The sequence below is a fragment of the Papaver somniferum genome, chromosome 10 (assembly GCF_003573695.1).
Source record: "Papaver somniferum cultivar HN1 chromosome 10, ASM357369v1, whole genome shotgun sequence".
Lineage (NCBI taxonomy): Eukaryota > Viridiplantae > Streptophyta > Magnoliopsida > Ranunculales > Papaveraceae > Papaver > Papaver somniferum.
This window is the reverse complement of record NC_039367.1, coordinates 114,131,071-114,152,760: the sequence shown is the minus strand read 5'-3', so window position 1 is coordinate 114,152,760 and position 21,690 is coordinate 114,131,071. Positions and strand designations below refer to the sequence as shown.

At 38.4% G+C, this 21,690-nt stretch overlaps 1 protein-coding gene across 1 annotated transcript; it reads right to left on the bottom strand.

Annotated features, from left to right (window-relative positions):
* Positions 1-7,119: 7,119 nt before the first annotated feature.
* Positions 7,120-9,339, bottom strand: LOC113316121. Its single transcript, XM_026564344.1, has 3 exons — positions 8,412-9,339; positions 7,648-8,321; positions 7,120-7,158 (listed from the first exon to the last, which is right to left on the bottom strand). Exons 1-3 carry the CDS (start codon positions 9,337-9,339, stop codon positions 7,120-7,122), a joined length of 1,641 nt encoding a protein of 546 aa, XP_026420129.1.
* Positions 9,340-21,690: the final 12,351 nt, after the last annotated feature.

Sequence of the window (21,690 nt, the reverse complement as noted above, 5' to 3'; positions counted from 1 at the left end):
AACAATAAAACCTAACCGGGACAATAGTGTTAGTATGGGAGCTTTTGCTTTAAAATCAACATCACCCTTTCAATGGTTTCTTGACAGTGGATGTAGCCGACATATGACTGGTGATCTTTCGTGGTTTGTTTATACAAGCGACTTTGAAGGAGGTCCATTTACTTTTGGAGATGGAAGATGTTGTTATATTAGCAAAAAAGGGTACGATCAAGCTTCCCGGCGTTCCAGAAATCTATGATGTAGTATACGTAAAAGGTATGACTGCAAATCTTCTTTCTATTAGTCAAATTTGTGACAAAGGCCACAGAGTTGTCTTCATTTCAAATGGATGTGACATTGTAGATAAAACTGGAAAAGTAATTTTATAAGGAACTCGTGGTAAAAATAACTGCTATCTTCTTGATACTCAGTTTAGTAATTGTTGCAATTTGACTAAGGTGGAATCTACACATCTTTGGCATGAGCGTTTTGGTCACATCAATTATCGCCTCTTAACTAAGATCATTAACAAGGAACTTGTTAGAGGCGTTTCCAAAATCAATGCAAAGATTGACGGTGTATGTGGTGCCTATCTAAAGGGTAAACAAACGAAAGTTCACCATAAGTCATCTCGAGACATTCTCACTAAAGCTCTACTTGATTTAATTCATATGGATCTCTTCGGACCAATTCAACAATCCACTATTGGAGGAAAGAAGTATGCTTTAGTTATGATAGATGATTACACCAGATTCACTTGGGTAGCTTTCCTAGCTCATAAGAATGAAACCCTTGGTGAATTTAAGATTATTGTTAATAGAATCCAGAATGAACAAGGTCACAAACTAAATAAAATTAGAAGAGATCATGGCACTGAATTCAAAGACACCAAAGTATTTGAATTCTGTGACAAACTGGGGGTTATTCAACAATACTCACCACCTATCACTCCTCAGGCTAATGGGGTTGCTGAAAGAAAGAATAGGAATATTCAGGAAATCTCCAGGGTTATGCTCCATAACAAAAATCTTCCTATAAGATTTTGGGGAGAAGCTGTCTTCACAGCATGCTACTTGATCAACCGTGTCTACCTACGGTCTAAAACTCTAAACACTCCATATGAGTTGTGGTATGGTAGAAAACCCAACTTACACTATCTAAGAGTGTTCGGAAGTAAGTGCTACATCCTGAAAGATCGTGAACAAAGAGGGAAATTTGATACTAAAAGTGATGAAGGTATCTTTCTTGGCTATGCATCTGATAGTCGTGGTTTTCGAGTATTTAATCTCAGAACCCAAGTAATGATGGAATCCGCTAACGTTATCATTGATGATATTAGTGACTTTCACCATAACTTTTCTCCTGCTGAGCTGCCTCCAACCGAGACAACTGAGAAAGTCAAAGAAGTTCCGGATTCAGTAGAAGTTATACCTACTATTGCTGATCCTGATTTCTCTAATGACGAGGAGAAAAATATTGATCAGAATGTGCCGGTTGAACAAGAACGTGTCCCTCCACGTCACCTCTGGGTTCAAAGAAATCATGATCCAAATAGCATCATTGGAGGAAGAGATTCTACTGCAAAAACTAGAGGACAACTTCAAAATCTGTGCAATTTTGGTTGTTATCTGTCACATGTAGAACCAAGAAATATTGATGAAGCTCTTAGCAATCCCATATGGGTGAATGCAATGCATGAAGATTTAAATCAATTTGAAAGACAAGACGTATGGAAACCTGTACCTTGACCTCCAAATGTCAATATTGTTGGTACCAAATGGATATTTAAGAACAAGTCCGATGAGTTTGGCGCCATTGTCATAAACAAAGCAAGACTTGTCGCTCAAGGATACTCACAAATCGAAGGAATTGACTTTGAAGAAACCTCCGCTCCTGTGGCACGCCTTGAGTCCATCAGATTATTATTAGCTCATGCTTGTTTTCTTAAGGTAAAGCTATTTCAGATGGACATCAAATCCGCCTTTCTAAACGGAACCCTAAAGGAAGAAGTCTATGTAGCTCAACCTAAGGGATTTGAAATCCCCGACTTCCCAGATCACGTCCTTAAACTTAATAAGGCGTTATATGGGTTAAAACAAGCACCTCGTGCCTGGTTCGAAAAACTGACCTCATCTCTTCTTGGGAAAGGTTTTTCGAGAGGAGGAGGTGATAAAACATTGTTTACCAAGTGGAGTGGAAAAGATATTGTGATTGCTCAAGTTTATGTACATGATATCATCTATGGACCAACATCGAAGAAACTTGCACAATAGTTTCAAGTGTCTCTTGGAAAGGAGTTTGAAATGAGAAATGTTGGTGAATTAAAATTCTTTCTGGGTCTACAAATTCAACAACACAGGGATGGAATTTACTTATCTCAAGAGAAATACGCCAAGGATCTTTTCTCAAGATTTGGTCTTGATAAGTCTACCCCTAAGTTAACTCCTATGCCTACCACTGGTAAACTGCATCGAGATGATAAAGGTGTAAATGTTGATCAGAAACTTTATCGATCTATCATTGGAAGCCTGTTATATCTCACGGCTACTCGACCTGAAATTGCTTTTAGTGTAGGATGTTGTGCTAGGTTTCAGGCAAATCCTAAGGAGTCTCATCTTGAAGCTGCAAAAAGGATCATACGCTATATCAATCACACCATAGGGTATGGTCTCTCTTACACTTTTGATACTACTGCCTAATCATATGCAGATTGGGCAGGATGTGTGGAAGATAGAAAGTACTTCAGGGGGTTTCTATTATGTAGGACTGAATCTTGTAGCTTGGCATAGCAACAAACAAAATTCACAATCCCTCTCAACGTGTGAAGCAGAATACATTGTTGCAGCCTCATGTTGTACTCAACTTCTATGGATGAAACAAATGCTTGATGATTATGGAATAAACACTGGAATAATGAGGATCTTATGCGACAACACCAGTGAAATTCGCATAACAGAAAATCCAGTGTACACTCAAGGACTAAGCACATTGACATAAGGTATCATTTTATTCGAGATATTTACGAAAATGGTATTATTAATATGGAATTTGTGCCCTCAGAACAACAATTGGCTGATATTCTCACCAACCCATTAGATACTCCTACGTTTCAAAACTTACGGCAGTCTATTGGTGTTGTCCTGGTTCATTAAGTCGTCCATAACTCCTGCCTATGTGCTTATCTCGATCTTTTGGGCAATTGAGTTTGGAATATCTTGAGGTGTAAGGTCTTTTTGCACATTTGTTTCTAGTAGTTGTATCTTCTTAGTATCTTAGTGTCTTCTTGGAAATCCTTCTTTTCTTGTAAAAGTAAGGTCGTTCCTGTTGTTCTTTCGGGAATGACATCAAATGGGGGAGAGTTCTTTTGAACTTGCACTTAATTTCCATATCTTTGTGGGGAGTGCGGCTGCGGAATTTTGAGGAGTTATCGTGTATCTTTATAAACTCCGTGATGAATGCATCTAGCTTTGGCTATATGATTGCATCAAAACAAGTTGATATGTACTTTTCTTTGGTCTTGAAGTGTCTCCATGAAAATTTCATTAGGATCCCGTTTTCGTACCTTTGCCAATTTTATTGAAAAAAAGGGGGAGAATTAATATGTAGTTCACACTGCAAATACATATGGTTTTCGGATCATTATGTAAGGGGGAGTGGTTTTCGTGTTGAGACGAAGTATTGACTAAGGGGGAGTGATACATATCACCATAGTATTGTTGTCAAAGTTGTGATATAAGAACTTTGATACTGTGAAATAATACTATGACATTGTATAACAATGATCGAGAGCTTTTTTTTTCTCATTGTTATGGCTACGGATCTTCAACAACTATGATGCTGAATTGAACATCCATGGAATCATGGGAGTACTTGGAAAAGACGAAGTTCTCGAGTAATGTTGAAGCACCAAGGAGATCAAGCATGTGGACGAGAAGCTACAAAGTTTTATTTATTTTTTAATCCATATGTATTGATAGTTTTGCCACTACAATTAACAAAGTGGGAGATTGTTAGAGCACTGCTCGGTCGAACTCGAATGCGTTGTTATATCAAGCATGTTTGTCAAGTTTAGGTGTCAACACTATATGTCTTGATTTCTAGACTACTTATAGCTAAGTCTCGGTTTAGGACAAATTAGTGTAGTTGAGCTCCAGACTCCATGGTGATCATCTTACGAAGACGAAGAACTACTCGAGGAACTAGTGGAACTTCATCCGACTAAAAGGTATGTGGAGACTTGAACTTATCTATCACTCAAAAGTCTATCTCTCTATCTCCTACTCTTGAGACAAAGTCGTATAAGTATGATAGTTGTCATACATCACTACGGGAAAAACAGTTATCTACAACTGTAACTTGATAACTCGTATTTTTAAAGTTGTGAAAGGTGGCATGTTTTACTACATTTATCAAATAATGGTTGTCAAAGTTAAAAAACGTCCAACTCTTAGGACAAAGAGGACCAAAGAGTAGTAACGAGAATCAATACCACAACATTTTGTGTGCAAAGAGTAGTGACCACCTTTAAATTTTAACTACTCATAACGTAAAGATAGTGAATAACTATATAACAACATTCATAACCGTTATTGAAGTCAAAAAAAAAAAATTGTTTCGACAAAAGCTGTTGGAGAGATTCGAACACAAGCCTACTATGCGTTAGTACAAGTCATCAACCATCCTTCCGTATTCACAATACTGGTAGATTTGTGTTTTGTTTTTTGATCTCTATTCACAACAATTATAAGGGTTTTAAAATGAAGAATTAACTTTGAAAAAAATGAAGCTCGGGAGAGTCGAACCTGAGCCTCCTCTGTCCAAGTCTGGGATTCCAACCATCTTTCCACATTCACATTGTGGTTATATTTTACTTATATTTCCATATGTAAATAAATTTCAGCTGAGCCTTAAAAAAAAGGCCAGTGAATGCAACCACTATGCCTGAAACATACAAGGCATTCTCTGCAATCACATTTCAATCAACACTCATAGTATATCTATATCTCCACTGAAGTACCAGATTCATGCAAGTTTTGGTGAAGCAAAGACCAGTCTTGAAGAAGTTGCAAATGCTCACAGTTCTGAAGTATATTGACTGCAAAAAAAGCAAGACATTGACTGCAAAAAAGGCCAAATGCAGAATTAGATACCAAAGCATGACTTAAGTCACCAATTTCTGCACATAACTTCAGAAAAACTGCAATTAAGTAACAAATCCTCTTGTCTCTCCTCCTTTATCCGGGCTTGAGACCGGCAACGAAATTATATATATATATATATCATTTCAATGGCGGAGTTAAAAAGGAGGGTTCATCTCAAGAGAAACAGATAGCATATCATATATACCAACAATATTACAATTCATAAAGTGAAAGAGATAGCATGTCGTTTCAACGATAAAACAACTCCAGGTCAAAAGTACAGCAGAACCAAATGAAAAAAATAATAATACCCAAATTCAGTAGAAATGAAAAAAGTAAACCCACCATCAATGACACTTCTTTTTCTTTTTCTTATTCTTCTTGTTCTTCTTCTTTGTCGGAACCACTAAGATAGGTTCAACATCAGTTCTTGCATACCTCTCGATCTCGTCATCCATTTGTAAGCCAAGAGTTGAAGGATACACTGGATGGAACTTGTGTCTTCTTGTTCATCGTATTCCTCTAATTCATGGAAACCCCTAGGTGGTGGTTTCAACATCACAAACCAATTAGATGTATCTGACTCTCGAGAATAGAAAACTTGTCGGGCTTGTGACGCTAAAGTGAATGGATCATTCTGATATTGGTTCTTATGATGACGTAAGTTTACCAATGTATATCCTTTTCAATCTTGACACCAAAATAGGTGTGAGCCCAGTCACATTTGAATATGAGAATCTGAAACATATGCTGGTAGTCCAACACGATAATTTGTTCTAAAACACCATAGAAACCACTTATTTGTGACTGTCCTGCAACTAAAGATTTTGATTCAATTGAAACACCATTGTTTTGTGTGACTCTTTGAATATCCTTCGTAATAAACCTTGACCCATTTATTTCCAAGCCATTATATGATACACAATTATCTAAAGGACCATATGCCAACCATTCTACTGTATTTGATACTGATATGCCTTAACTAATTTGCATTTTAACCTATAAATATAATTTAGTTAGCAGAACACAAGTGATCACAGTAATGGGCGCAAGCTGTTTTGGGTAATGCAAAAAACAGGTACTACTGGAAAATGACCAAGTGGTAGTGCACATACCTTTTGTCGTATCCAATCTGCAAATGTCTCTGAGTGTATGGAAAGGAGTTGGTTTTCACCACTGGCAGTATCAGAAGATCTTAACTCATCCATGTGCATTCTAATAAGAAAAAACAGTAATTTGAAAAATATTCGTAAAGGTATTATAACTGATAACAATTTGAAATGAACATATAATGTCATACTTACGTTCTATATGGGTTAATTACTGTTGTGTTAAAAAGCACATATCTATGAGCGATATTTAACATATCACTACCAATACACACTCGAGCACCTTTAGAAAGAGGACGCCCTGCCAGTGTGGAAATATGTTGAGTGTCTTCATTACGGCTCTGATCTACTACCCCTTCATCTGCTTTGTCTGCATGAACATTACAAAACCTGACACACTCCATTCCCAGGTAATACTCTGATATACATTCTTCAGGTTGTGCGTAATTTTTTACGTATTCTTTGAATGTCTTCATATACCTGCGACAGACCAACCTTTAATTATTAGAACATTTCACTTAAGTTGTTTTTTCTGTTTACATGAAACAAGAAAACAAAAGTGTTAAAGCTAATGAAACAAGTAATACCTTTCAAATGGATACATCCAACGATATTGTACGGGTCCACATAAACGCACTTCTCGAGCTAGGTGAATTGTCAAGTGTACCATCACATCAAAAAATGATGGAGGGAAGTACATCTCCAACATACACAAAGTCTCAGCAATTTCTTCTTCAAGTTCTACTAATATATCGAGATCAACTGCCCTTTGGCATATTTCGTTAAAATAAGAACATAACCGATTAGCCGCAGTATTTGGCCCATCAGGTAAAAGTCCCTTCAAAGCTACAAGTAATATTTTTTGCATAAGAACATGGTAATCATGAGATTTAAGGACTCTCAAGCAACCATATTTCGAGAAATGCCTCCTAAGATCAGAACGGTACCCAGAAGGAACCTTCAAATTTCTCATCCTATTATAAAATATAGCCTTTCCCTTGTCGTTCAAGTTATATGGTGCTGGTGGAAGCCATGTTTTGAGTGTTGGATGCAAGTCTTCTCTGATTCCCATACTTTTCAGATCATTACGGGAGTTTAAGCCATCTTTTTTTTTAAACTTTATATTCAATATAGTACCAATGACACTCTCACAAACGTTTTTTTCCATATGCATAACATCAATATTATGACGTAGTAACAAATCCTAGGAAGGAAGGAAGATAATAACATCAATATCTAGCTCATGTGATAATATTTTGGATATCCAAACACTATATATAAGAGACAGTCTATTTACATATTCATACAGGGTAGCAGATGAAAAAGAGATTATTTACATATTCATACCGTGTAGCAGATGAAAAATAGTCTATTTAGATATTCAAACATGCCAACATGCATTTGAGGTTAGAACTTACCTTCCAGTAAGGAAATTCGAAAAATATGGACTGTTTGTTGAATATCGGATGGTCAGCATCATGTGCACCAGAAGTAGCAGCAGCACTCGAACCGACATCAGTAGCAACTTCCCTTTTCCGCTTCCCACACTTAGAATTACCGTCATTTGCATCTGTTGTCGCACTACTCTGAACCTTTTTCTGGTTATTATTCTTCTTATTCTTCTTTTCCTCTTTATCTTTCCTTTTCTCCGCCTCGTTCTGCTTCACTTTCCCAAAATCATTCACAATACTGCTCTGACGTTCAAAGGCCACAACACCAGACATAATAGGTGGCTTTTCATTCCTCTCAATATCTCCATTGAACATAGCTTTCTTCTTACTAGATCGAAGATGATGATTATAAGGTAGAAATCTCCTATGATTCATGTAAACAGTTTTACGACTAAACGACAACCAGGTCGAAAGAGTATTATCACCACAAAGAGGGCAGGATGCCTTCCCTTTATACGTACATCCAGATAGATTACCATAAGCAGGAAAATCATTTATCGTCCACATCAATAATGCCTTCAAGTTGAACATTGTGTTACTAAATTTATCATAAACCTCCACGCCGTTATCCCACAACTCAATCAGATCATCTATCAGTGGTTGCAAGTATATATCGATGTCTCTACCTGGTTGTTTCTTTCCTGGAATCAGCAAGCTTAAAATAATATTTTCGGCTTGCATACACTGCTGAGGAGGAAGATTATATACCACAATCAACACCGTCTAACAACTGTGGGATGGGGAAAGATCGCCAAACGGATTAAATCTATCAGTAGCAAGCCCAAGACGCAAATTACGCGATTCTGAAGCAAACTCGGGGAACTTTGTGTCTATGTGCTGCCAAGCCAAAGAATCTGATGGATGACGTATCTTCCCATATGTACTCTTATGTGTCGCGTGCCATATCAGTTTTTGAGCCAGCTCTGCTGATTTATACAATCTCTTTAATCTCGGCACAATGGGGAAGTATCTAAGCACCTTAACTGGTATCTTCATTTTGGACTTGTCTATCATGTCATCATATTCCATGTTAGATGTATCTTCCTTCCACCTAGAATAGTGACATTTAGGACATTCATCTGCATCTTTCAACTCCTTTCTGAACAAACAGCAATCATTCTGACATGCGTGTATTTTCTCATAAGTCAGTTTAAAAGCCTTCAACAACTTTTTCACTTCATATGTTGATTTGGGAAGACAATGACCTGGGGGCAACATTGAACCAGTTGTCTTGAGAAGTTCATCAAAAGCTTTCTGAGATACACCATTTACCGTCTTGTTCCTATAAAGCTCAATAATGATTGATAGCTTCGTGTGTGTAGTGCAACCAGGGTATAAAGGGAAGTCAGCCTCTACTATCTGGTTTGCCAACCCCTCGTCATGCATAGTATCCTGACCCGGATCAATCGGAGAATAACCTTCAACATTAGCTTCTGTCCACATCTGATAAAAAGTACGTCTTGCTGCCTCTTGATCATGAACATCATTAGAACTATTATCCTTCTCGCCGTGAAGAACCCACTCTGAGTAAGTAGGATCCATTCCTCGTTTTAGCAAGAGAAGATGAACTGTACATGGAGGAAGTGGCTCAGCAAGATTCTTACAATCAACACACGGACAACTAAACTTAGGAGGATTTCCAAGTTTCTCACGGGCCATATCTACGAACTTTTGCACTGCATCCTGGTATGCAACACCAGCCCTACATGAAAGATGGATAAATTTAAACACGGTGTAGACAACATGGCACAACAAACCAAAGTAAAGAATGTAATATATAGAGTCACTTAAATCTACATTCTAGAGTGACAATATAGCATATATAGCAAACCAAAATTGTAAGGATATTAACCTTGGCCAATGAACCCAATCTTTATTCATCATTTGGACCGAGTTGAGTTTACCTAGCTACCACTTGGATCTGCAATAGAAAAAATTAAGAAGAGTTGGAGAAATATGATTCAGGCAAAATCTGCAGCTCTATCTATCTCAAAGAACCAGAAGTATACACTTGTGTTATTTTGGAACATCTACATGAAATGATCGTACTTCATATTTCATTTAAATCAGGTCTTACACATATAATTAAAAATTATTATATACAAAGACTTTTCCCTAGATTTGTAATTATATCAGCCATTTGATTTCTAGAAACTCTAACTTTTTCTTTTGCAGCAATGAAGATAGCATCTGAAACCCATGTAAAATCTCCACATTGTTCACATACAAGGTAAGCTATGTTCTTATTGTGTTGATTTTTGCATATTTTTAAGGTGAGTTTGTAGTTGCAGGTTGAAGAGAAGCACAACTGATCATGCAGTGGACAATTTTTGAAAGAGTGATCATCTTCTCCACAAGCATTACAACTTTTCTCTGATGGTAACAACAAAAACTTGGCTTTGCAAGGGTCAGAAGCATCATCAAACCATTCAAAGTAGGTGCAGGTAGGTATGGTGCACTTGAAGAACATTTTTCCATTGGTTTCAATTGTTGTAGATCGTTAAAATGCTCTCACACCAATACAAGGAACATGCTTGCACCTAGAATAGAGCCAGGGACAAACTTTTGTCTCATGGTTCTCTTGTTCACACATTGCACACTCAGTTAGGATTTTTTCCATTCTCATCTTACTGTTGATGTTGTTGCAACTACTACTGCTACTTGGAGAGTCTCTCACACCTCCACCCATGACTGATCTACCCTACAAATAATATGCCTAATTAAGTAAACCAACAAGTAATGCAATCCTGCCATATTTGACTACTTTTAACAACAAGAAATGCACACACACAGACACACATTAAACTTAACAATGCTCTAAATATCTAAAGCATACCTTTGAACTCTTCTCACAAATTAAGCTTTGTACATGAAGTTCTTATGAAATAGTAAACTGATTTGAAGACCAAATTGAAGCAAATCCTGCAAAACAATTCAAATTCAGTCAAAAATTTAAATATAATTTCATAGAAAAACATTTGAATTAAATGCAAAATTCCAATCATTTGAATTAAATGCAACTACTACATGAATTTAATGCAAACCTTAATTCAAAAAAACCCTAAAATTAAATGCAAACCTAAATTCAAAAAAACCCTAAAATTAAATGCATGCAATAATTTAACTGATTGAATTGAATGAACTAAATTAACTCAAACGAAATAAATGCAATGATTGGAAATTTTTAAAAAATCAAGGTTTTCCCTATTTCCTATCCCCACTTTCCCTATTCCCTATCCACATTAATTCCTATCCCCAGTAATCCCAAGTACAACCCACAAGTATTCTCAGATATCCTAAATACCATCCGTTTGACATTTTATTTGCACCCAATATGGAGAAAAACCTAATTAAGTTACGACACAACTTCTTCTTCTCCATCTCCGACCACTTCTTCTACTCCACCTCCACAATCACCGCCGCCTTCAATCCCATTTCTTAAAATTTTTGTTTTTAGTTTTTAGTTTTTGGTTCTGTCCCTAAAGATGCCTTTTATGAAAAAGAAAATCAAATCCCAAAACGAGGTCAAGACTAAACCTAATTTTAATATTTTAAGTGTATGATTATATGTTGGAATTAAGTTAAATTGGGTACTCCTTGATTGTGTAAAGTTTGGAATACAGGGAGAGTTTGGAAATCCCGAGAGTTTGGAAGTCCTGTCATGTAGTGGATAGATTTTATGTGAGATAAGGATTGTTTGATAGCTAAACAATGATCATGGTCAGTGGTAAGTTGTTTATCAATATATATAAAATGTTCCTAAATTGTATTACGATACATTCGGATATACAAGTAATTAGTGAGTTTAACGGAGGACTGAAATCATGAACCTAGTATTTTAACTTGATAGATTTCTGTTCTGTTGGATGAATACGTGAGACCGATGAACAAGAAAGATAAATAAAAATGGTAATAGTATGACTGGTTACCTAGATAACATGTCAAAAGTCACCCGTTACTCGGATAAAAGGTCAAAAAAATATCTCTAATTTTCATATTAATTACTATTCGCGGTTTTGCGGGTTAACCCGCGGGTTAGACGGATTCAACCCGTTTCCCAGCGGGTCCAGAAAACATGAATCCTAACCCGGCTTGTTTAGTGATTGAGCTGGAGCGTTCCGGGTTTACACGGGTCGGGTTAGGGTTGACCCGTGGGTTTGGACCCTAATTGCCACCTCTAGGTAATACTCTGGTCAAAGTCTATTGACTATTATAGGTGGTACATAGGAAAAATCAGATTTAAAAAGTAAAATGATGTTACATATTGAGAAAGGGATGGGAAATAGGAAAAAGAGGATGGGAAATAGGGAAAACCAAAATCAACAGACGAGTTACAGGACGAGAATCAAAATTAAAAAAAAAAAGTAAAACCTTAAACAGATCGAGAAACCCAAGTTACAGACCTGTTAAGTCTTCAACTACCTCGATCTGTTGATGGTTGTAAGTCTCCAACTCGATCTGTTGGTGAAAAAATCTCCAGCTACCTCGATCTGTTGATGGTGGTTTGAGTGATTGTGAGTTGGGTTGATGATGTCGTTCTGATGACGGTGAGTTGTTGATGATGGTGAGTTGTTGATGATGGTGGTGTACAGAAAAAGGGACGAAGGAGGAGGTGCTGCAAAAATGGTTAGAGAAAAAAGAAAAGAAGTTGCCGAGAATGGTTGAGGAAAGAAAAGATAAGGATAAAATGAAAAAACAAAAACAATATTGGATGGTTAGAGATTTCATTTAATGTTTTGTACAACCTCTTTCAGATTTGTTATAAAATGTCGTCGTAGGGGTTTTGCCATTCTGCTAAATACTTTCACTACTGCTAAATTTGTTTTCACTTCTACTAAATATTTTCACTTCCACTAAATTTTTCTCTATTATGCTAAATTTTTCTCTATTCGTCGTTCTTACGAAGTTTCAAACTTATGCTGAAGTCCAGGTTTCGATCTCGGACGCAGTTTCTTTCTCGACGTTGACTAATTTAGGGTTTGCTGAGTGTTTCTGAGAATATACGATATCTTACCCGTAAATGGTTGGATTCGTCGTTCTTACGAAGTTTCAGACTTATTCTCGAGTCCAGGTTTCGATCTCGGACCCAGTTTCTTTCTCGAAGTTGACTAATTTAGGGTTTGCTGAGCGTTTCTGGGAATATACGATGGAATCTTACCCGTAAATGGTTGGATTCGTCGTTCTTACGAAGTTTCAGACTTATTCTCGATCCAGGTTTCCATCTCGGACCCAGTTTCTTTCTCGAAGTTGACTAATTTAAGGTTTACTGAGCGTTTCTGAGAATATACGATGGAATCTTACCCGTAAATGGTTGGATTCGTCGTTCTTACGAAGTTTCAGACTTACTCTCGAGTCCAGGTTTCGATCTCGGACCCAGTTTCTTTCTCGAAGTTGACTAATTTAGGGTTTGCTGAGCGTTTCTGAGAATATACGATGGACTCTTACCCGTAAATGGTTGGATTTGTCGTTCTTACGAAGTTTCAGACTTATTCTCGAGTCCAGGTTTCGATCTCGGACCCAGTTTCCTTCTCGAAGTGGACAAATTTAGAGTTTGCTGAGCGTTTCTGAGAATATACGATGGAATCTTACCCGTAAATGGTTGGATTCGTCGTTCTTACGAAGTTTCAGCCTTATTCTCGAGTCCAGGTTTCGATCTTGGACCCAGTTTCTTTCTTGAAGTGGACTAATTTAGGGTTTGCTGAGCGTTTCTGAGAATATACGATGGAATCTTACCCGTAAATGGTTGGATTCGTCGTTCTTACGAAGTTTCAGACTTATTCTCGAGTTCAGGTTTCGATCTCGGACCCAGTTTCTTTCTCGAAGTTGACTAATTAGGGTTTGCTGAGTGTTTCTGAGAATATACGATGAAATCTTACCCGTAAATGGTTGGATTCGTCGTTCTTACGAAGTTTCAGACTTATTCTCAGGTCAAGGTTTCGATCTTGGACCCAGTTTCTTTCTCGATGTTGACTAATTTAGGGTTTGCTGAGCGTTTCTGAGAATATACGATGGAATCTTACCCGTAAATGGTTAGATTCGTCGTTCTTACGAAGTTTCAGACTTATTCTCGAGTACAGGTTTCGATCTCGGACCTTGTTTCTTTCTCGAAGTTGACTAATTTAGGGTTTGCTGAGCGTTTCTGAGAATATACGATGGAATCTTATCCGTAAATGGTTGGATTCGTCGTTCTTACGAAGTTTTAGACATAATCTCGAGTTCAGGTTTCGATCTCGGACCCAGTTTCTTTCTTGAAGTTGACTAATTTAGGGTTTGCTGAGCGTTTCTGAGAATATATGATGGAATCTTACCCGTAAATGGTTGGATTCGTCGTTCTTACGAAGTTTCAGACTTATTCTCAGGTCAAGGTTTCGATCTCGGACCCAGTTTCTTTCTCGAAGTTGACTAATTTAGGGTTTGCAGAGCGTTTATGAGAATATACGATGGAATCTTACCCGTAAATGGTTAGATTCGTCGTTCTTACGAAGTTTCAGACTTATTCTCGAGTCCAGGTTTCGATCTCGGACCCAGTTTCTTTCGCTAAGTTGACTAATTTAGGGTTTGCTGAGCGTTTCTGAGAATATACGATGGAATATTATCCGTAAATGGTTGGATTCGTCGTTCTTACGAAGTTTTAGACTTATTCTCGAGTTCAGGTTTCGATCTCGGACCCAGTTTCTTTCTCGAAGTTGATTAATTTAGGGTTTGCTGAGCGTTTCTGAGAATATACGATGGAATCTTACCCGTAAATGGTTGGATTCGTCGTTCTTACGAAGTTTCAGACTTATTCTCTAGTACAGGTTTCGATCTCGGACCCAGTTTCTTTCTCGAAGTTGACTAATTTAAGGATTGCTGGCGTTTCTGAGAATATACGATGGAATCTTACCCGTAAATGGTTGGATTCGTCGTTCTTACGAAGTTTCACACTTATTCTCGAGTCAAGGTTTCGATCTCAGACCCAGTTTCTTTCTCGAAGTTGACTAATTTAGGGTTTGCTGAGCGTTTCTGAGAATATACGATGGAATCTTAATCGTAAATGGTTGGATTCGTCGTTCTTGCGAAATTTCAGACTTATTCTCAGGTCAAGGTTTCGATCTCGGACCCAGTTTCTTTCTCGAAGTTGACTAATTTAGGGTTTGCTGAGCGTTTCTGAGAATATACGATGGAATCTTACCCGTAAATGGTTAGATTCGTCGTTCTTACGAAGTTTCAGACTTATTCTCGAGTCCAGGTTTCGATCTCGGACCCAGTTTCTTTCTCGAAGTTGACTAATTTAGGGTTTGCTGAGCGTTTCTGAGAATATACGATGGAATCTTATCCGTAAATGGTTGGATTCGTCGTTCTTACGAAGTTTTAGACTTATTCTCGAGTTCAGGTTTCGATCTCGGACCCAGTTTCTTTCTCGAAGTTGACTAATTTAGGGTTTGCTGAGCGTTTCTGAGAATATACGATGGAATCTTATCCGTAAATGGTTGGATTCGTCGTTCTTACGAAGTTTTAGACTTATTCTCGAGTTCAGGTCGCGATCTCGGACCCAGTTTCTTTCTCGAAGTTGACTAATTTAGGGTTTGCTGAGAGTTTCTGAGAATATACGATGGAATCTTACCCGTAAATGGTTAGATTCGTCGTTCTTACGAAGTTTCAGACTTATTCTCGAGTCCAGGTTTCGATCTCGGACCCAGTTTCTTTCTCGAAGTTGACTAATTTAAGGTTTGCTGAGCGTTTCTGAGAATATACGATGGAATCTTATCCGTAAATGGTTGGATTCGTCATTCTTACGAAGTTTTAGACTTATTCTTGAGTTCAGGTTTCGATCACGGACCTAGTTTCTTTCTCGAAGTTGACTAATTTAGGGTTTGCTTAGCGTTTCTGAGAATATACGATGGAATCTTACCCGTAAATGGTTGGATTCGCCGTTCTTACTAAGTTTCAGACTTATTCTCGAGTCCAAGTTTTGATCTCGGACCCAGTTTCTTTCTCGAAGTTGACTAATTTAGGGTTTGTTGAGCGTTTCTGAGAATATACGATGGAATCTTACCCGTAAATGGTTGGATTCGTCGTTCTTACGAAGTTTCAGACTTATTCTCGAGTCCAGGTTTCGATCTCGGACCCAGTTTCTTTCTCGAAGTTGACTAATTTAGGGTTTGCTGAGCGTTTCTGAGAATATACGATGGAATCTTACCCGTAAATGGTTAGATTCGTCGTTCTTACGAAGTTTCAGACTTATTCTCGAGTCCAGGTTTCGATCTCGGACCCAGTTTCTTTCTCGAAGTTGACTAATTTAGGGTTTGCTGAGTGTTTCTGAGAATATACTATGGAATCTTACCCGTAAATGGTTGGATTCATCGTTCTTACGAAGTTTCAGACTTATTCTCGAGTACAGGTTTCGATCTCGGACCCAGTTTCTTTCTCGAAGTTGACTAATTTAGGGTTTTCTGGCATTTCTGAGAATATACGATGGAATCTTACCCGTAAATGGTTGGATTCGCCGTTCTTACGAAGTTTCACACTTATTCTCGAGTCCAGGTTTCGATCTCGGACCCAGTTTCTTTCTCGAAGTTGACTAATTTAGGGTTTGCTGAGCGTTTCTGAGAATATACAATGGAATCTTACCCGTAAATGGTTGGATTCGTCGTTCTTACGAAGTTTCAGACTTATTCTCGAGTCCAGGTTTCGATCTCGGACCCAGTTTCTTTCTCGAAGTTGACTAATTTAGGGTTTGCTGAGCGTTTCTGAGAATATACGATGGAATCTTATCCGTAAATGGTTGGATTCGTCGTTCTTACTAAGTTTTAGACTTATTCTCGAGTCCAGATTTCGATCTCCGACCCAGTTTCTTTCTCGAAGTTGATTAATTTAGGGTTTGCTGAGCGTTTCTGAGAATATACGATGGAATCTTACCCGTAAATGGTTGGATTCGTCGTTCTTACTAAGTTTCAGATTTATTCTCGAGTCAAGGTTTCGATCTCGGACCCAGTTTCTTTCTCGAAGTTGACTAATTTCGGGTTTGCTGTACATTTCTGAGAATATACGATGGAATCTTACCCATAAATGGGTTGTTTCGTCGTTCTTACGAAGTTTCAGACTTAATATCGAGTCCAGGTTTCGATCTCGGACCCAGGTTCTTTCTCGAAGTTGACTAATTTAGGGTTTGCTGAGCGTTTCTAAGAATATACGATGGAATCTTACCCGTAAATGATTGAATTCGTCGTTCTTACGAAGTTTCAGACTTATTCTCGAGTCCAGGTTTCGATCTCGGACCCAGTTTCTTTCTCGAAGTTGATTAATTTAGGGTTTGCTGAGCGTTTCTGAGAATATACGATGGAATCTTACCCGTAAATGATTGGATTCGTCGTTCTTACGAAGTTTCAGACTTATTCTCGAGTCCAGGTTTCGATCTCGGACCCAGTTTCTTTCTCGAAGTGGACTAATTTAGGGTTTGTTGAGCGTTTCTGAGAATATACGATGGAAGCTTACCCGTAAATGGTTGGATTCGTCGTTCTTAGGAAGTTTCAGACTTATTCTCGAATCCAGTTTTCGATCTCGGACCCAGTTTCTTTCTCGAAGTGGTCTAATTTAGGGTTTGCTGAACGTTTCTGAGAATATACGATGGAATCTTACCCGTAAATGGTTGGACTCGTCGTTCTTCGAAAGTTTCAGACTTATTCTCTAGTCCAGTTTTCGATCTCGGACCCAATTTCTTTCTGGAAGTTGATTAATTTAGGTTTTGCTGAGCGTTTCTGAGAATATACGATGGAATCTTACCCGTAAATTGTTGGATTCGTCATTCTTATGAAGTTTCAGACTTATTCTCGAATCCAGTTTTCGATCTCAGACCCAGTTTCTTTCTCGAAGTTGATTAATTTAGGGTTTGCTGAGCGTTTCTGAGAATATACGATGGAATCTTACCCGTAAATGGTTGGATTTGTCGTTCTTACGAAGTTTCAGACTTATTCTCGAGTCCAGGTTTCGATCTCGGACCCAGTTTCTTTCGCTAAGTTGACTAATTTAGGGTTTGCTGAGCGTTTATGAGAATATACGATTGAATATTATCCGTAAATGGTTGGATTCGTCGTTCTTACGAAGTTTTAGACTTATTCTCGAGTTCAGGTTTCGATCTCGGACCCAGTTTCTTTCTCGAAGTTGATTAATTTAGGGTTTGCTGAGCGTTTCTGAGAATATACGATGGAATCTTACCCGTAAATGGTTGGATTTGTCGTTCTTACGAAGTTTCAGACTTATTCTCTAGTACAGGTTTCGATCTCGGACCCAGTTTCTTTCTCGAAGTTGACTAATTTAAGGATTGCTGGCGTTTCTGAGAATATACGATGGAATCTTACCCGTAAATGGTTGGATTCGTCGTTCTTACGAAGTTTCACACTTATTCTCGAGTCCAGGTTTCGATCTCAGACCCAGTTTCTTTCTCGAAGTTGACTAATTTAGGGTTTGCTGAGCGTTTCTGAGAATATACGATGGAATCTTAATCGTAAATGGTTGGATTCGTCGTTCTTACGAAATTTCAGACTTATTCTCAGGTCAAGGTTTCGATCTCGGACCCAGTTTCTTTCTCGAAGTTGACTAATTTAGGGTTTGCTGAGCGTTTATGAGAATATACGATGGAATCTTACCCGTAAATGGTTAGATTCGTCGTTCTTACGAAGTTTCAGACTTATTCTCGAGTCCAGGTTTCGATCTCGGACCCAGTTTCTTTCGCTAAGTTGACTAATTTAGGGTTTGCTGAGCGTTTCTGAGAATATACGATGGAATATTATCCGTAAATGGTTGGATTCGTCGTTCTTACGAAGTTTTAGACTTATTCTCGAGTTCAGGTTTCGATCTCGGACCCAGTTTCTTTCTCGAAGTTGATTAATTTAGGGTTTGCTGAGCGTTTCTGAGAATATACGATGGAATCTTACCCGTAAATGGTTGGATTCGTCGTTCTTACGAAGTTTCAGACTTATTCTCTAGTACAGGTTTCGACCTCGGACCCAGTTTCTTTCTCGAAGTTGACTAATTTAAGGTTTGCTGGCGTTTCTGAGAATATACGATGGAATCTTACCCGTAAATGGTTGGATTCGCCGTTCTTACGAAGTTTCACACTTATTCTCGAGTCCAGGTTTCGATCTCAGACCCAGTTTCTTTCTCGAAGTTGACTAATTTAGGGTTTGCTGAGCGTTTCTGAGAATATACGATGGAATCTTACCCGTAAATGGTTGGATTCGTCGTTCTTACGAAGTTTCAGACTTATTCTCGAGTCCAGGTTTCGATCTCGGACCCAGTTTCTTTCTCGAAGTTGACTAATTTAGGGTTTGCTGAACGTTTCTAAGAATATACGATGGAATCTTACCCGTAAATGGTTGGGTTCGTCGTTCTTACGAAGTTTCAGACTTATTCTCGAGTTCAGGTTTCGATCTCAGACCCAGTTTCTTTCTCGAAGTTGACTAATTTAGGGTTTATTGAGCGTTTCTGAGAATAGACGATGGAATCTTACCCGCAAATGGTTGGATACGTCGTTCTTACGAAGTTTCAGACTTATTCTCTGGTCAAGGTTTCGATCTCGGACCCAGTTTCTTTCTCGAAGTTGACTAATTTAGGGTTTGCTGAGCGTTTCTGAGAATATACGATGGAATCTTACCCGTAAATGGTTAGATTCGTCGTTCTTACGAAGTTTCAGACTTATTCTCGAGTCCAGGTTTCGATCTCGGACCCAGTTTCTTTCTCGAAGTTGACTAATTTAGGGTTTGCTGAGTGTTTCTGAGAATATACTATGGAATCTTACCCGTAAATGGTTGGATTCATCGTTCTTACGAAGTTTCAGACTTATTCTCGAGTACAGGTTTCGATCTCGGACCCAGTTTCTTTCTCGAAGTTGACTAATTTAGGGTTTTCTGGCATTTCTGAGAATATACGATGGAATCTTACCCGTAAATGGTTGGATTCGCCGTTCTTACGAAGTTTCACACTTATTCTCGAGTCCAGGTTTCGATCTCGGACCCAGTTTCTTTCTCGAAGTTGACTAATTTAGGGTTTGCTGAGCGTTTCTGAGAATATACAATGGAATCTTACCCGTAAATGGTTGGATTCGTCGTTCTTACGAAGTTTCAGACTTATTCTCGAGTCCAGGTTTCGATCTCGGACCCAGTTTCTTTCTCGAAGATTGACTAATTTAGGGTTGCTGAGCGTTTATGAGAATATACGATGGAATCTTACCCATAAATGGTTGGATTCGTCGTTCTTACGAAGTTTCAGACTTATTCTCGAGTCCAGGTTTCGATCTCGGACCCAGTTTCTTTCTCGAAGTTGACTAATTTAGGGTTTGCTGAGCGTTTCTGAGAATATACGATGGAATCTTACCCGTAAATGATTAGTTTCGTCGTTCTTACGAAGTTTCAGACTTATTCTCGAGTCCAGGTTTCGATCTCGGACCCAGTTTCTTTCTCGAAGTTGACTAATTTAGGGTTTGCTGAGCGTTTCTGAGAATATACGATGGAATCTTACCCGTAAATGGTTGGATTCGTCGTTCTTACGAAGTTTCAGACTTAATCTCGAGTCCGGGTTTCGATCTCGGACCCAGTTTCATTCTCGAAGTGGACTAATTTAGGGTTTGATGAACGTTTCTGAGAATATACGATGGAATCTTACCCGTAAATGGTTGGATTCGTCGTTCTTACGAAGTTTCAGACTTATTGTCGAGTCCAGGTTTCGATCTCGGACCCAGTTTCTTTCTCGAAGTTGACTAATTTAGGGTTTGCTGAACGTTTCTGAGAATATACGATGGAATCTTAACCGTAAATGGTTGGATTCGTTGTTCTTACGAAGTTTCAGACTTATTCTCGAGTCCAGGTTTCGATCTCGGACCCAGTTTCTTTCTCGAAGTTGACTAATTTAGGGTTTGCTGAGCGTTTCTGAGAATATACGATGGAATCTTATCCGTAAATGGTTGGATTCGTCGTTCTTACGAAGTTTTAGACTTATTCTCGAGTTCAGGTCGCGATCTCGGACCCAGTTTCTTTCTCGAAGTTGACTAATTTAGGGTTTGCTGAGAGTTTCTGAGAATATACGATGGAATCTTACCCGTAAATGGTTAGATTCGTCGTTCTTACGAAGTTTCAGACTTATTCTCGAGTCCAGGTTTCGATCTCGGACCCAGTTTCTTTCTCGAAGTTGACTAATTTAGGGTTTGCTGAGCGTTTCTGAGAATATACGATGGAATCTTATCCGTAAATGGTTGGATTCGTCGTTCTTACGAAGTTTTAGACTTATTCTCGAGTTCAGGTTTCGATCTCGGACCCAGTTTCTTTCTCGAAGTTGACTAATTTAGGGTTTGCTGAGCGTTTCTGAGAATATACGATGGAATCTTACCCGTAAATGGTTGGATTCGCCGTTCTTACTAAGTTTCAGACTTATTCTCGAGTCCAAGTTTTGATCTCGGACCCAGTTTCTTTCTCGAAGTTGACTAATTTAGGGTTTGCTGAGCGTTTCTGAGAATATACGATGGAATCTTACCCGTAAATGGTTGGATTCGTCGTTCTCACGAAGTTTCAGACTTATTCTCGAGTCCAGGTTTCGATCTCGGACCCAGTTTCATTCTCGAAGTGGACTAATTTAGGGTTTGATGAACGTTTCTTAGAATATACGATGGAATCTTACCCGTAAATGGTTGGATTCGTCGTTCTTACGAAGTTTCAGACTTATTCTCGAGTCCATGTTTCGATCTCAAACCAAGTTTCTTTCTCGAAGTTGACTAATTTAGGGTTTGTTGAACGTTTCTGAGAATATACGATGGAATCTTACCCGTAAATGGTTGGATTCGTCGTTCTTACGAAGTTTCAGACTTATTCTCGAGTTCAGGTTTCGATCTCAGACCCAGTTTCTTTCTCGAAGTTGACTAATTTAGGGTTTGCTGTGCATTTCTGAGAATAAACGATGGAATCTTACCCGTAAATGGTTGGTTTCGTCGTTCTTACGAAGTTTCAGACTTATTTTCGAGTCCAGGTTTCGATCTCGGACCCA

What these genes read in the sequence shown, in the direction of transcription:
- LOC113316121 (XM_026564344.1), bottom strand. Translation starts at nt 9,339, where the DNA reads ATGGCCCGTGAGAAACTTGGAAATCCTCCTAAGTTTAGTTGTCCGTGT. An exon ending in CGATCTTTCCCCATCCCACA is followed by an intron (nt 8,322 to 8,411) that starts GTTGTTAGACGG and finishes TGCTGATTCCAG; the next exon opens with GAAAGAAACAACCAGGTAGA. An exon ending in TCGAATTTCCTTACTGGAAG is followed by an intron (nt 7,159 to 7,647) that starts GTAAGTTCTAAC and finishes TTCTGATCTTAG; the next exon opens with GAGGCATTTCTCGAAATATG.